Source organism: Centruroides vittatus, unplaced genomic scaffold (assembly GCF_030686945.1).
Source record: "Centruroides vittatus isolate TY-2023 unplaced genomic scaffold, ASM3068694v2 contig_417, whole genome shotgun sequence".
Taxonomy (NCBI): domain Eukaryota; kingdom Metazoa; phylum Arthropoda; class Arachnida; order Scorpiones; family Buthidae; genus Centruroides; species Centruroides vittatus.
In genome coordinates this window covers 454,836-470,790 of record NW_027122227.1, presented here as the reverse complement: position 1 = coordinate 470,790, position 15,955 = coordinate 454,836, and the positions used below count along the sequence as shown (strand labels likewise).

General features: G+C 28.6%; 1 protein-coding gene across 4 annotated transcripts; it reads right to left on the bottom strand.

The window, feature by feature from the left end:
• Positions 1-1,181: 1,181 nt before the first annotated feature.
• On the bottom strand, positions 1,182-13,178 carry LOC136976629 (synergin gamma-like). Of its 4 annotated transcripts, none has more exons than XM_067271967.1 (13): positions 13,101-13,178; positions 8,626-8,800; positions 8,443-8,525; positions 8,085-8,287; positions 7,831-7,998; positions 7,569-7,763; positions 4,476-4,714; positions 3,860-4,154; positions 2,819-3,787; positions 2,647-2,750; positions 2,419-2,572; positions 2,178-2,326; positions 1,182-1,926 (listed from the first exon to the last, which is right to left on the bottom strand). In XM_067271967.1, the coding sequence occupies exons 1-13, from the start codon at positions 13,127-13,129 to the stop codon at positions 1,687-1,689; spliced, it is 3,003 nt and encodes a 1,000-aa protein (XP_067128068.1). In that variant the 5' UTR covers positions 13,130-13,178; the 3' UTR covers positions 1,182-1,686. The 4 variants fall into 4 exon arrangements, with proteins under 4 accessions (XP_067128068.1, XP_067128069.1, XP_067128070.1 ...); XM_067271968.1 differs by having other exon boundaries at positions 8,626-8,797; positions 13,101-13,152; XM_067271969.1 differs by lacking the exon at positions 13,101-13,178 and adding an exon at positions 12,857-13,030.
• Positions 13,179-15,955: the final 2,777 nt, after the last annotated feature.

The window sequence follows — 15,955 nt, the reverse complement described above, 5'->3', positions numbered from 1 at the left end:
ATAAAGAATCCTGGGAATTTGTTTTAGTAGTCTGTTCAGGATATATTGGATCCTATCCCTTATGAACTGGGCATCCCTATTGTAGGTCTGGCTGAATCCGTGGTATATTCAGTAGACCCCCCCTATAACATGGGTTCATATAAGACGAATTCGTATAACATGGCGGAAAAATTGAGATCGTGTTTGTATAACACGCTAAAAGAGGCTCAATAACACGGTAAAAGAATGAGACAGATTGTCATGGTCGACTCGTGTCTCATCAGGATTGGTCGAATCTGGACCAATAGTGGACATTGCACAAACTGTTGAGTTTAAACGAGCAGCGGACCTACTAAAAACATTTATTATTCAACGGCCATAAAAATTATATTTCTATTAATGTCTACAAAGTTCAGCAAATTTTTCACAGAAAGAATAACCTATCAGGAAATATGTCCTCCGTTCGATGAGCCACTCCACGACGAAAACAAGCTTAAGCAATGGTGTCTTCAAACAGTGCACACTTGACAAGTATTCCTACAATTTTTTGTTTATAGCATAGTATATATGGATTATTCCCAAAAAATTATGTGTTTTGGAAATGTTCGAGTCAAATTAGTCTAGAATCAATTAATTTTATGGAAGAAAATCTTTCAAACAGCCGTACCCCCTAAACTGCACAAGTGCCGGGCTGTGAACGGCGCATGTATTTGTAAAAGCTAAGTGACTCGTACAACATGGAATCCTTATAACACGGAATATATCTACCGTGTTATAGAGGGGGTCTACTGTATATAAAAAAGACCCCATTAGTACCCATGGTAAAAAGAATAAAATTATAATTTTACATTAAAATTCATTGAATATTTTAAGATACATTATTTTAATGTAATAACAAGATTTTATCCTGAAATATTATGGAAAGAAAATAGTTATTTTAAATTTGTAAGAAAGAATCAGTTAATTTCTATTTTAAAATTTCGTGTATGGAACATCTATAGAATGATTCTCTGCAAGCTTTTTATAGGATACTGAAGTAGCAATTTTAAGGCACTCTAGCACAATTACATGGCATACAATAAGATTGCAACTGTACTCATTTATGTACCCAAGACAGCTGTATGCTGAGTTATATTAATGGTATAAATTAATAGATATTAAATAATTTATACTAATTAATTCTGAACAAAAATACTCAGTAATTTATATCAACATACATTTTATTAAATAATCTACAGTCATATCTAAAAATTAGATATACATTTCTATAGTTAACATGTCTAATGAGTTATAAAAATCTTGAAACTTTTAGAACGACCAAATGGCTGACAGAATTTTCTGTATAATAATACATTTGAATAAATTTCTTCCTTAATTTACATCAATTTCTTTTGGTTTAAATCTTGATATAGGAAAAACGTTTTGTACCCTGCATGCCCTTGAAAATTTGATTGATTGTTTTGATATTATAAATAAATGAGAATTTTTTACAAACAACATTGATAACATTGTGAAGCTGACAACTCTCAAAGAATGATGAATAAATGTGAGCTTTTAAAATAAAATTTCTCCAGATAAATTTAACTATAGCAGTTCCGCTATTTTTGCCTAAACTCTAATAATATAAATATACAGTAACAAGTGTAAATATACATATTAACAGAATTTCAAAATGATTTAAATAAATGTGTCGGTGGGAAATCATAATTATAACAAATGTGGAAAGGGAAGAGATGGTAAGAGAGGATCGACACAGTTCACCCAAAAATTGGCACAGGTGGCATGATACTGTCTTCCTCCGTAAGTCAGTTTATGGCAATCTTTATCCATCTCGCACAAAGTATTTTTGGCATCTACATTTAAAAGACAAACCCCACAAGCTTTCTGTAGGTTTTCTGGTTCACTCTGCAATACACATGATGAAAAATCCAACAACTTCTCTTCTGGCTAAAAAAAAAAAATACAAAAAATATTTTGTTAATTACGAAACACAATATAGCACTTTGACGATCACTTGGCTTTCTTTTCCCTTTTATTTAGTTGAACTAAATAAAAGAGAAAAGAAAGCCAAGTGATCGTCAAAGCACTATAATGTGTTTTGTAATTAACAAGAATTAAGCGCGACACGATTTCAAGTCATTAACAAAAAATATTATTATTTAACATTAAAATAAATAAGAGTTAGTTAAGTGATTTACCAATATAGATGATGATGAAATAAAGACAGTTATGCTATTCCAGGAATGTTCGATATCCTGTAATAGTTGCCGAAGTCTATCTGTTTGTTTCCCTGAAGATTTTGCCGAAGTAGCTATCCTGTTGACAACTTTGTAAACTTCGACCAAATCTAAATAATAATAAATGAATTTTATCAAGTGATTAGTTAATAAAATTTTTAAAGTGTAAAAATTTTAAAAAATAACAACTTTAAATAGATACTTTTAACATAATTTGAACCTTCTTCGGTTCCAATTACTTTATTACAGACAGTACTACTGTTCATTTGATTGAAAATGTCAGTAGCATTATGTATTAAATTATGACAACTCTCTAGACATTTCATCCATTCGGAAACATGAAGATCTTCTACATTCTAAATAATAAAAAAAATTGTCAAAAAAAAAGTAAGTACTATTTTAAATTCTCATCTAGTAATTTTTAACTTACCGTTGATCCATTGAGTCGAATGAAACTGTAACGATCGGTGATGGTAAAAGGCATAGTTGACTGGACTGCACTATTTTCAACTACAACAGGTTGACTGGGCAATTCTATATATTTAAAACATTACTAGATAAATGAAATTTTTAATGAAAATATTATAATTTAATCAACTAACCTTCTTCAGTATTTTTTGCTAGATCAAAAGAGGGTGATGGAGAATGAGAATGAGAAGAAATTTTTCTAGAAGTGGCAAAGCTTTGCATTTCGCCAAATTCGTCTGTATTATCCGAAGAAGATCCTTTTAAGTCAAGACTACGAACGGAACCCTGCCTGCTGAGAGAACTCTCAATGCCAGAAGCTTTGAAATTCAAACTTGGAATAGAGCCGTGGCGGCTGAGAGATGACTGTGATTCTCTACTGTGACATCCAGAGGCAATTCCATCAAAAGTGCCAAATTCTAAACTTGATACTGATTGACTTTCTGCTAAAGAAATGCTGTCTTTACTCTGGATATTTAAAACTATCTCTGATGTCATAATTTGACTGGGATTAGGAAAAGTGGTAATATCCCCATTTTTATCACTAACGGTCACTACAGGTATATTATCGGTTTGAAATGAAGCAAAATTGCCAAAATCATCAGAATTTGTTGCATCGTATGATTCAAATCCTGGAAATTCATCTTTAATGGGCTCTACATTAGTTGCATCGGCACTTAAAAAATCACCAAAATCATCGTCTACATTTACAGTCGCATTTGATACCTTTTCAGAAAATTGTTCTTTGTTATTGGATGACTGTTCTTTACTTTTTGCAGATATCTCAGTTTTTTTATTCTTATTAAAACCCCAACTTGAAGTATCTAATTGTGTATTTTCCTGCAGAGCACGAAATATACTATATTTATCTTCGTCAGGTGACATCAGGTCAGATTCGGCTTGCTTTGTTTTTGTCTCGCGAGATGTTGGAAAATTGGCAACAAAGGACATTTTTTTTGAAGATATTGCAGGAGCTTGTTTAAAATCATCGAAATCATCTACTGTATTATCTATAGTCTGAATTGATGGTACTTTCGTGGTTTCTTCTGTCAAAACTGTGGCAGATTTAAAATCTCCAAAATCATGAGCATCATCAGAAACTAAATCTTGATAAATAAATATAATTTTAAACATCTTTTAATAAAATAAAACTTTAGAATATAAAAAAAAATGTTTACCTGATTCTTTTTCTGTCACTTGTTCAATTTTTTTATCTGTAATTTTCTTGGCAGAGTTAAAATTTGACTGAGAAGAATCTTCAGTCAAAGATTTCAATACATTGCATGTCTGATTGTTTGCAGCTACGGAATCATTAGTGGGTACCTGAGTTTCCAATACTGGCTCACTCAAATTACTTTGTTCCTCTGACAAAGTATTCATTGATGTAACTGGTAATACAAAGTATTGTAATACTGGAATAACAGGCTGAGGTATGGAATGAAGAATATCTGTCGATGTTATTGCATGTCCCATCTAATTAAATTTGAAATTATTATTTAATTAGAAATTGTCTGATTATTACATTTAAAACTAGAAAAATATAAGATGCATTAAAATAATAATTTTGTTAAATGTCAAATAAGAAATATATTTGGAAGAAATGAATTTTTGTATTTTTATTTTTTAAATACTAAAAAGTAATTCTAAAAATAAGTAAAGGATTTTTTATTTATACCTCTTATAAACATACTCATCACTAATAATTAGAAATATGTGCAGTGTGTAGAATTCTGCTTTTAATGAATATGCTCACAAAATTTTTGAAACTTTTTACTAAATCTATTTTAAATTTACCTGAGCAAGACCAATTAGAGATAAAATAGCATACAATTCTTCACTCGTTAATTGTCCCGGATTAGTTTGATTGCACAATTCCCAAATTTGCCCAAGAATCTCTCTCTGTAATCCCGAAGAAGTCAAAATTGGATAAAGCAGAGTAGTGTCAATAGCATGAGTTCCTTGATTTGTACATTCTTGCTCAATCTGATGATATATTGGTGGAACAAATTCTTTACAACACCATTTTGGAAACCCTAAAATATTATTTGTTAAGAATTGTTATAATGAAGAAACAAAAATAAATTCTATTAAAAATCATAAGAAATTAAAATATATTCAATACAATTTTTAACCATAAATTTTAAACATGTATTTTATTAATAACTGCCAACCAATAAAGTAATTTTGTAATCATTATTTATGATATATATATACAGTAGTGAACTGAAAATCGGAATCAATTGGGGACTGGGGTTGTTCAGATTAGGGATTTGTTCTGATTACGGTTTATGTACGAAAAAATATATTAACCTGTCTGATGTTCAAATTTTTCTCTGTTGCGTGTTGCTTCGTGTTGAATTTTCGTCGATTTTAAGCCTAACGAAAATTTTTATAATAATAATCGAGGCTATCGTATCGTTAAAAATTATTTCTGCATTTTGTACAAACAAAATAAATATATTGAAGAATATAAAAACATGAAAATTATACTTTAGAAGTAAATTTAGTATCAAAAACGTTCGATTCAGCACGACACAGTCCGACTGAAAATCGTGCCAATTACCGGCGATTCCGATTACCGGGGTGCTGATTTACGAGTCTCTACTGTATATATATTTTTCCACTTTACAGACATTAAGATAGCCTTTTTTGTATCCATCAATCATAGATTCAGCCTAATCTACAAAGGGACAGTTTGGTAACAAGAAGTGAGACCCAACATATTTAGTCAAACCACTACACAAAAATTTCTGAGAATTTAACTTACACTCAAACTCAAGTCCCTCAGAAAACAGAATGACACCTGTACTATTTCAGTACAGCAATTTTAAATTAAATTACATTTTAACTGTCAATAATTTAATATTTTTGTAAAAAAAATTTGTGTTTATAAAAGTACTGTAATTGAGTACTTAATTTGTGAATTCCATTATGACAGGTAAAACAAAAATTTTCAAATTCCTCTCAAATATTTGTGTGACTCAAATATTGATTTAATATCTTTATAAAATCAAACTGAATTAGCCAGAAGATATTTGGCATGATAAAAAATGTTATTCCTAAGGGCAGCTGTCTTTGTGTTGTATTAATTAGGCAGCCACCATCTTGAATTTACCTCAAATTGTTTAAATGGAGACAGAGTCAAGCAATATAGGATATAAAGCTAGAATTTTGAGAAATGCAATGGTGTATTTGTTCTCACATCTTTAATCTAGGATAAGTTATAAAGAATAAGTTAAAGATAAGTTATGAAGAAGTTAATATAATCAATTTCTTCTTTACCATGTGTGATAAAACATTGCTTGGATGTCCCTAATGCATGAGGAATGAATCCAGATCATTGTGATGTCTGAAGACAGAAATTCACATGACACTTAAATCATGGTTTGTTTTTGACTGATTCAGTCTCTTGGGACTTTTAAGCAATTGTGCAACTGCCACATATGACATCTTCACAGAGATGTCATTGATTAAAATCATTTGTAATGTCATGATTCAATGCTATCAGTTGTCCTCCCCAGAAATCAGAATGATCTAGATTAAAGTTCCTCACACATTAGACACATCTCAGCATTGTTCTATCACACCTGGAAAAAGAGAAATTGGTTAAATTCATTTATTTATAACTTTTCACAGATTAAAGAAGTAGAAAACAAATATTCCATTACATTTCTCTTGAAATTTGAGCCTTGTTTAATATATTACTTGACCCCAATCCCAATTTAAACATTTTGAGGTAAATTCAAGTTGGCAACTGTCTGATTGACACATACAAAATGGTTCTCTATAAGTATAACATGTTTTTATCATGCCAAAATTTCCCCTGTCCAATTCAGTTTGATTTTATAAGAATGTTATGTGACTTTTGACTCACCTGTATAGTTTAAAAAATAGGTATACATTTCTTCACTAAACAGCCCTTTTCAGGTACATACTTATTTAACAAGCATATTCATAATGAATACCTGTCATTAAAACCTCTGTAATCTGCATTTATTAGATTAAGAATTAGATTAGATTTATTAAACAAGAATGCTACTACACAGAATTCAAATATCACATTTCCTTGGTTCCAAGATGCATTTTATACACAGTGATGTCCAAAATTAAAGCAACAAACACAAAAATCTGTATAAAATCAACACCATGAAACAAGATTAGTTGAAACTTACATCAATATGTAAAACAGCAAAGTGCATTTCTGTCACATAACTGTTATGCAAACAAGGCATGACAGCAGTGCACCTATGCAACAAAATGTAATGCACTATATATACAGTGAAATCTTTTCTGACAATCATCCATCTGCTAATATCACTAACAGTGAAGAAGTGTTCCTGATACATCAGAAATTTATCAGATAAGCATTTAAACTGTTTTAATTAATTTAAAAGAAAATAAAACATTAGTTTATTAAGAAAAAACACTGAATATTTTCAATTTTTTTTATATTTAATTTATTATCATCTAATATTGAAAAATAAAACAAAGAAAAAATAATTGAATTATTTTGTTTATAAAGTATTTCCTTTATTTTAATTAGATTTTCAAATTTTTCAAAGTTAATTTATAAATATCCACAAAAAGAAATGATAGTACTGATGTAACAAATAGTCAGGCTGGTATAAAAAATTTTTATTATTGTAGTTATATATACTTGCGTTGCCTCAAAGTAATTTATAAATCCAGAAAACGTTAAATAAATAATTTTAAATCTTTAAAATGTTATTAGAATTTATGATCCATGTTTAAACGGTAATTTTATTTTATTGAACATTAATATTCATTTTTTCATATCTTCTATTTAAATAACAATTCTACATTCAGGCATATATTTAAGTAATATAAAATTATACAGTAATAATAATATAACTTCAGCAATCTTACTTGGTTTTGGAAGTGTAAACATATCTTGTAATTCATTTATCTGAACTCTGTTCCAATCACAAGCCTTTTCACTAGCAGAAAAACTTGCAGTATGTTGCAAAGTAGGTTGAATATCTTTTACAGAAGGTTTTTGAAAAGTATTAGCTTTGTGAGGACCATTAAGATTGACACATTTACTCATCATATTGTCTAAAGCTAAAATTGTCTTTATTAATTTATAAATTTTTGAATATTTTAAAAACTATATAAACTGAATACATACCTTTAGCATTACCTTTAGTATTTTTAACAGACTGTTTAAAAATTGTTTCAGGAAGTGATTGATTTTCTTTTTGCTTTCCTTCTTTAAATACTGGAGAAACTAATTCCTGATTAGATACACATTTTTGTGGAAGACTTTTAAGATTTTCTTGATCAACTTTTGTTGCCACTAATTAAAAAGATTAATTAATAATAATAATAATAAATATAAATATATATTTGTGTACTTATTAAATTTAAAGACCATCTGCCTACCTGTTGTATGCATTGAACTAGAAGTGTGTTGTTTCTCAGGTTTAGTTCCAAATAAATTTTCTAAATATTGAGTAGAATTTAAATTTGATCTTCGATTTGCTACATTAAACTGTTTCAGTCGTTGTTGTTGTAGCTGAAAATTTCTTTCTCGTTCTAACTTCTTTTGTTCTTCTAAATATTTCCCACTATCTGGGGCTACAATGCTAAAATATATATATAATATATATAGACCAATTTATTTTTTCAAGATTTTTGCAATTTAAATCCATTTTCAAAACAACTTGCAATAAAAATTTTTTAGTCTTACTCCATAAATTTCAATATATTTCAACTATATTGGAAATTTCAATCCACTCACCCAACTGATTGTACGTTGGTTGCCATAGTACCTCTATCCGATGCCACCTGCCCAGCTATGGGTACCACTGGTCTAAAAGTTCCCTGAATAAATTAGCAGACATCTTGTAACAACAAAGATAATACTTTTTAATTTTATCAATCATCAAATAAATTAATTTAGTACAATTATTAAACCACTTACTAAAAGAGGAGGTTGAAAGGATGGAGTTTGAGAATAAAATCTTGTTTGCTGCAGAGAATATCCAGGATGCATATTATACATTTGTTGTGGAAGCTGAGGATTATACATCATCTGCTGTTGCCCCAGAATTGGTGTTTGAACTGGTAATGCCTCATTGGTTCCAGGAAATAGTCTACTAAAATTTTTTCAATCAAAAAACAAGTTATAGTATAGTTTTACATATCACATTGAAATAAATGAACAAAAACTTATTTAGAAGCTTTAAAAAAATCTTTAATTTTATATAATTTTATTTATAATATTTAATATGAAATTATATTAAGAAAAAGCTTTCAATTAAAGAAAATAATTTTGAAATATAAATTAATAAAATAACTTATGAAAAATATTTTAAAATTCAACGCTCTTTACATTCAGTACTAACTAAACATTAGCATCTTAATATTTTAATAACATTATGTATATTTACTTCAAAACACTGATGATACATTAAATATTATATATAATATAAAATACTCAATATCATATACTTAAAATATTACATTATCTTTTAAGGAATTGATGCTAGTAATACACGGTACATTAGAACCCCAATTATTCAAGCCCTGGTTAACTGAGATTCCACATTATCCAAAGCAAACTTATAAATGAACACATTACTTCTGTAATACTGTAATCCATAAAAAAATTGTTTAAAACAATAACATATTACAAAATGATTTGTTTCTGTTACCTTTTTTTCATTTAATTTCAATATGAGAAAAACCAATTCATATTAAAATGTAATAACAATAATACAGGTATACCTTGCCTTATGTCGGTAATTGGTTCCAGGAAAGGCGACGTAAGTTGAAAAACGACATAAGTCGAATTTACTTGTGTAGTTACAATATAAGTCGAAACTACGGTGGAAAACACCAATAATGAGCACTTAAAACTGCTAAATAAGACGACAACACAGAAACACAGATGTTTTCATGTTTCGTTCTCTAGGATTTATGATGATTATACTAACATTTACTGTAAATGTATATATTTTAATATGATTTTATGTGCTTTTAACGCTTTTCTAGTGATATTACGACTTCAATATTTGTGGCGGACAGATGTAAAGTCGAATAAAAGACTTAAACTTGATTTTTACTTTTCCATATACTTTTTTGACAAACGACGTATAATCAAGAACGACGTAACTCGAAACCATGTAACTCAAGGTATACCTGTACAGATTTTTATTCTTAAAACTATTGTATAGTATACATTAGCTATATAATAATGATGTAAAAATTGTTGTTCTTATATATGATTAAATTCAATAAAGCATAAAAAAGGTTTTAAAAGTGATATATCATATAAATCTTTTATACTCATAATTTTTCATCTGAAATGGCCTAGGCTGTCTGTTTTATCTGCATTTTCGGTTATACAAAGTAGCATCGATCCACATTATCCAAGATAATCGGGGTTATACTGTATCAAGAGAAATTTGTAATCTATTTGATATTTAATTACCTAAAGATATAAAGCTGGATTATTCAGATCTTTACATATTTGACTATTTGAATATTGCATTTTGATTTATGTTTTTGCATTTAGTCATACTATTACAATATTGAATTGTAAAGAAAAATTTTTTATTTCTGAATTATTTTCTTAGAGAAATAATTTTATGAAATGATCTATGTGAATAGTTTTTAAAAGTTATTTAAACGTTTGTAAAGAATGAGAAAACTTTAAATTATATAAATACATTTCTTGAATTTATTTTAAAATATATTTGTATACAATCATCATCAAATTTTTATCAATCATCAAATAAATTAATTTAGTACAATTATTAAACGACTTACTAAAAGAGGAGGTTGAAAAATTTTGCCATGCATTGCTTAATGGCAAGGATACATTCTGAGAAATATGTCATTAAGCGACTTTGTTCTTAAACAAACATCATAGAATGTACTTAGACAAACCTATATGGTTTACCCTACTACTCATGCAGGCTTTATTTAAAAAATGTATTACTATGATAAGAATTTATGTAACTAAGCATATATAAAAGATACAAAAGGCTACAAATTTTTCAGCTGCATTATAATCTTATGGGATATCCACTATGTATGTAGTCCATCATTAATATACCTGTATTTAAATGTCATTATCAATACGAATGCCATATCATTACTTTAAAGAAAACAATTTATTAAATGACTATTTATAAAACATGTTATATTTAAAATTTTTAATATAAAGTAATGAAAACAAAAATAATAATTATAATATAATTTCAGATATTTTTTGTATTTATAAAGAAAAAAATAATAAAGAACACAAATACATTTATTCTATTTGTTAGAAACAATATCATTTTCATTTTTTGAATTAAGCCAAATATTTTAAAAACTGTATTAATTTTTATACAAGGAAACATCAAAAAACAGAATAAGATTGATTAGTAAATAATTTCAATAATGGAAAAATTATAATTTAAATAATCTATTCCAAATTTCCAAATCAAACTATTATTTCCACTTTTTTTTTAATGATGATGATAGAACCTTTTTATTTGCCAATTTTAAACTAGGATTTATGTATTTATGGATTCTACCATAACTTCAAAAGGATTTATTATGTCAGAAAAGAAATACAAGTGTATAACAATCAACAATATAAAATATTGATTGAGATGTCAAAGGGACCAAAAATATATTTCACTGTCAATGATGTAAAAAATAAACTGTCAATAAAAGAACAAAAGACACTACTCATTGTAAAAAAAATATATGAGAAGCCTATATTGAACAAATATGAAAAATTTTGGCATTTTATTAATAAATAAGTGTGTGTGTGTGTGTGTGTGTGTGTAAATTTTTAAACATAATCATCATAAACTAATAATTTGGGAAAATGTATTACAAATGTATAAAATAGTATGCATTCCATGCATGAAAAACTTTCTTGTTTTCCTTGATTCATTCCCATGTGGCATGAAAAGCATTAACTTTTCAACATTTCTTTTAATTTGGATTTTGATCTGAAAGTTTCAGAAGTTTGTTGTTACTAGTTTATCTGGGCTGTTAAAGGCTATGATGAATAATCTATAACTTCAGGTTCTTAAATGTCTTTGCTATTTGCTTACTCATAATGCAAGAAAATGACAGTTCTTCTGGTCTTACTCTGAAATACATTTTGAGTGTTTGTAAGATTTCACAATTTTTTACCAAATTGATTGTTTCTCCCTTTGCTTACAACCTTTCAAACACAAAATTCAATCATTGCTGTTTTGCACGAAATGAAGAAGACCAGGTTTGTTTGTTATGCAAAGACAACACATACTGTATACTTTGTACATACAAACTATACAGTATGTGGATAATTCCAGTTACTATGATGTAACTGAGTAAGCAAGATGTTATATACAGTTGTACACAGTATTTAATATACTTTATTTATCCTTATTTTCACAAAAGTAGTCACACAAAAATGTTTAATATTATTGCTCGTAACTATCGACTATAGATGACCATTCAATTAAGCAAAGTCATCCAGTTAACAAGCGAAATTTATCACCAGCAAAGTAAGCAAAGCACTTAGAAACCAGAAACACCCATAGATTAATTAATACTATTTTAAAATGTCACTAAATGTCACTATTGATGTAATTTTAATATTAAATTATGAATTACAAAGATTGGCAATATTTATTTCTACAAACTAATATCAAACTTTCATCTCCATATCTAATAATAATAAAGGCAACCCATAATATGAAAATCCAATAGAAAAATAAATATCGATTACACAGGCCGTAGAAAATAAAATTCAAAGAGAATAAAAGTTTTTAAAAATAATTCCGACAGACGGTTACTATTAATAATATGTTTCCACGCGACCGATTTTACATGCTCGCGTTGTTATTAAGGAAAACATCAAACTAAAAATATTTTCAATAACTAATATTGTTGTTATTCAAAATATTTTATTACATTTAAACCATGTTTAGTAACATAATTTTTAAAAAACTTGTTAAACTTTTAATCAAATATAAAAATTTATTAATTAAATATCCAAAATTCTGAATATTTAATTTAATAAATTTATAGGATTTATAGAAACAAAAACATATTAAAGCAACACAGGTGTTATCAGCTGTCATTACACCTTTAAATAAATATTACATATCACATATTGACGTGTAACATTTACCATCTTAAACTTGTAGGGTAGAAGTTACCTTTAGATAATTTGTATATAGGTGAGTCTATGTACAGGGGAGCTAAAAGTAACCTCTGCCCATTACATCATTGAAACTCAAGATATTTGTTTCTATTATAAATGGATTTTATTTAAAATTGTTTAAATAATGAAATTCTTGTGTTAAAATTTTATTCCCACTAAAAAAGTACTTTAAAAACTGAACGTAATTAACAAATTTCCAGACATTTCAAGGATTTTGAAAGCTCTAACTAGCGACTAACCTTCCTGGGTTCTGTTCCCGAAACGCCATTTTGTTTCTCTTACGAATATGAATAAACGGAATGAAAATAAAATGTAAATATAATTTTTTTAAATAATTATTTATTGATAATTGATGGATAAAATAAAATATAATTAATGTCTGTTCTATTTTTTTATTAAATAAAAATTTTTATATTAATGAAAATTGCGGTTTTTATGAGACGTTGTTTTCTTCGTTTGATAAACGAGAATTAAAATTAAAAAATAAATTATTCCGAGGAAAATCAATAATTGTTTAATTATACAGTCTACATAGTTTACTTTATTTTTATTTTTGACTTTTTCCTCGCTATCGGCACTTTTTCAAGGCCCAAATGAGACGGCCGGATGGCCGAGCGGTCAAGGTGGTAGCTTGACGGCCGGATGGCCGAGCGGTAAAGGTGGCAGCCTACCGCTCTGGGGGACCCGGGATCGAATCCGAACGGGTCGAATAATCCCCAGGAATTTTTCGGGGGTGGTCCGTTCGGATATGTCGGGCCCCATCCCTCACCACCCGGTCGCCCCATTGTGGGCCTGGCCGAACCCATAATGGGCCTACTAAAAGAGGCCCTCTTAGTGCCCACAGGGCGGAAAGAGTTAAAAAAAAAAAGTACTTATCCTAGTAGGCTTTATTTGCTGTTGTGTGTGAGTATTTTCTCAAAATTGTCCCGGTTTGAGAAAAAAATATTATGGTAAGCAGTGTTATTGATAATAGAGTTTTAAACTTATTAGATGTTATTAATTATCAAAAGTAATTTTTAATTTAATGGAGGAGCGCCGATTGTATAATCGGTAAATACCTCTGTAAACACTTTAAAAATTTTAAACAAAGTAAAGTGAAGCGTTATCAATTATACAGTTGTTCAGCATAATAATTTTAAGTATGGTTAATAAAATAAAGTACATCGTAAGAAGTAGTTACAGTATTTAAAAGGCTGTGACATTATAAATCCATCAAAAATCATTGAAGTTTATCGAATTTTCCCAGCAGAAATACCGAATTTCATTTTGGAAAGGTGGAAATATTAAGCTACTGGAAGGGTAAAAATGAGATTGCCAGATGGTAGAGACAGCTAAGATATAAGCCTGTTGCTCTGAGGACCCGACAGTGAATCCAAGCAAGCAATCACAGAAATTTTCTACGAGTAGTTTGTTCTGGATATATCGGGTCCCGTCTTTTAACATCGGCCGTGCCCATTGCGGCCGAACCAAGTTCACAATGAAATAATGATCCTATATACTCACAGGGCGAAAAGAGTTGTAGAAAGGGAAAATAAGGTTGAATTGCACGTAGTTTTTAATACGGTCTTGCACTATTAATAACGAAACGGCAAAATTATATTTACAATTAATGTCACATGTTTGCAAAAATTCGAATGGCTAAAATTTAACTTTTTTAAGTATATAAATTTCCATGTTCTACTGTAAGCCTAATTTCCGTTCCATCTAATCATCACAGAAACCTTACTATCATTAGCGCAATTGTTCCATGCGATAATGACATGATATCACTGTTTTTTAGTGTTGTGCAAATTAATTCGTGTTCATTTGAGTGTTTCGAAACACACAAATCAATTTAGTAAGTGAGTCTATTCATTGTTTCGATATTTCACTCATTGACGAAACCATACACAGTTACACACACACAACTGAAACTCAACCAATGAGTGTAATGCACGATTTAGCCCATATATCGAAACTCACGGCTCTCGATGAGATATTGCAAACATTCAGTTTGAGCTGTTGTTTTTAGATTCATAACTTAGACTAAAGGGAAAATTCACGAATATAGGCGATGGATAAATAAGGAAATAAATATGAAATTTAAATATCAAAAAATAAAAAAAATGGCTAAATGTAATATTGTATTCGTGAGCAAAGAAGATTCACATTCTATTTCCTTTTAACGAGGCATCCTTGCTGAAAATTCAGAGATGGACTTTTATGGGTTTTTAGTAGATCGGATAAGGACGAAAAACTATATCGTGCGTCGGAGTAGGTTGGAAATACTACTTCAAAAGGTCTAGGGCATAAAATTTCTTTCTTCTGGACTTTCTTAGAAAATTGAACTTTTCTACAAGCAGTTTCTATTACTTTAATCTATTTGTCTGGCAGCGCCGGATAAAGGGGGGAGGAGCAAGCCGGGCGACTGCCCTGGGCGCCAAATTTTGAGGGGCGCCGTATGTATGTAATGTAAATATATAATTATATATAATGTAAATATATGTAATGTATGTAATGTAATGTATGTATGTAAAAAATAATGTATGTAAAAAAATAATGTATGTAAAAAAATAAAATATTTTTTTACATACATGTATGTAAAAAATATTTTTTTACATACATTATTTTTTTAGATTTTATAAATTAAAATTGATCATTTTTCATGAAACATCGATTTTTTTAGCAAGCAATAAATTGTTTTTTCTTTAATAATATCAAATAAAGGTCACAACGCTAATTATTTTATTATTGTCAACAGATATAAATAATATTACAATTATTCAAAAAAAAAAAACTATTTGTATAGTCAGAATTCATAATAACTCAAAAAAAGATTAATAGACAAAAACAAAAATTTACTAATTAAAATAATGAAACCTAAGAATTTTTATGGCTTTTATTACATAACATTGATGCAGACAAATGCTTTTTAATCTCGAAAAAGTTTATTTTTATTTATTTTGAAAAGATAATTTGTAATCAGTATCACGCATCACAACAATCTACTCAAAAAATGGACGAGATCAAATTTACAAATTACAAATATCAACAAAATTATGAATAGTCAAAGTGATACTGGCGCCTGTCATACGCCTTAATGGTCAAATAACTT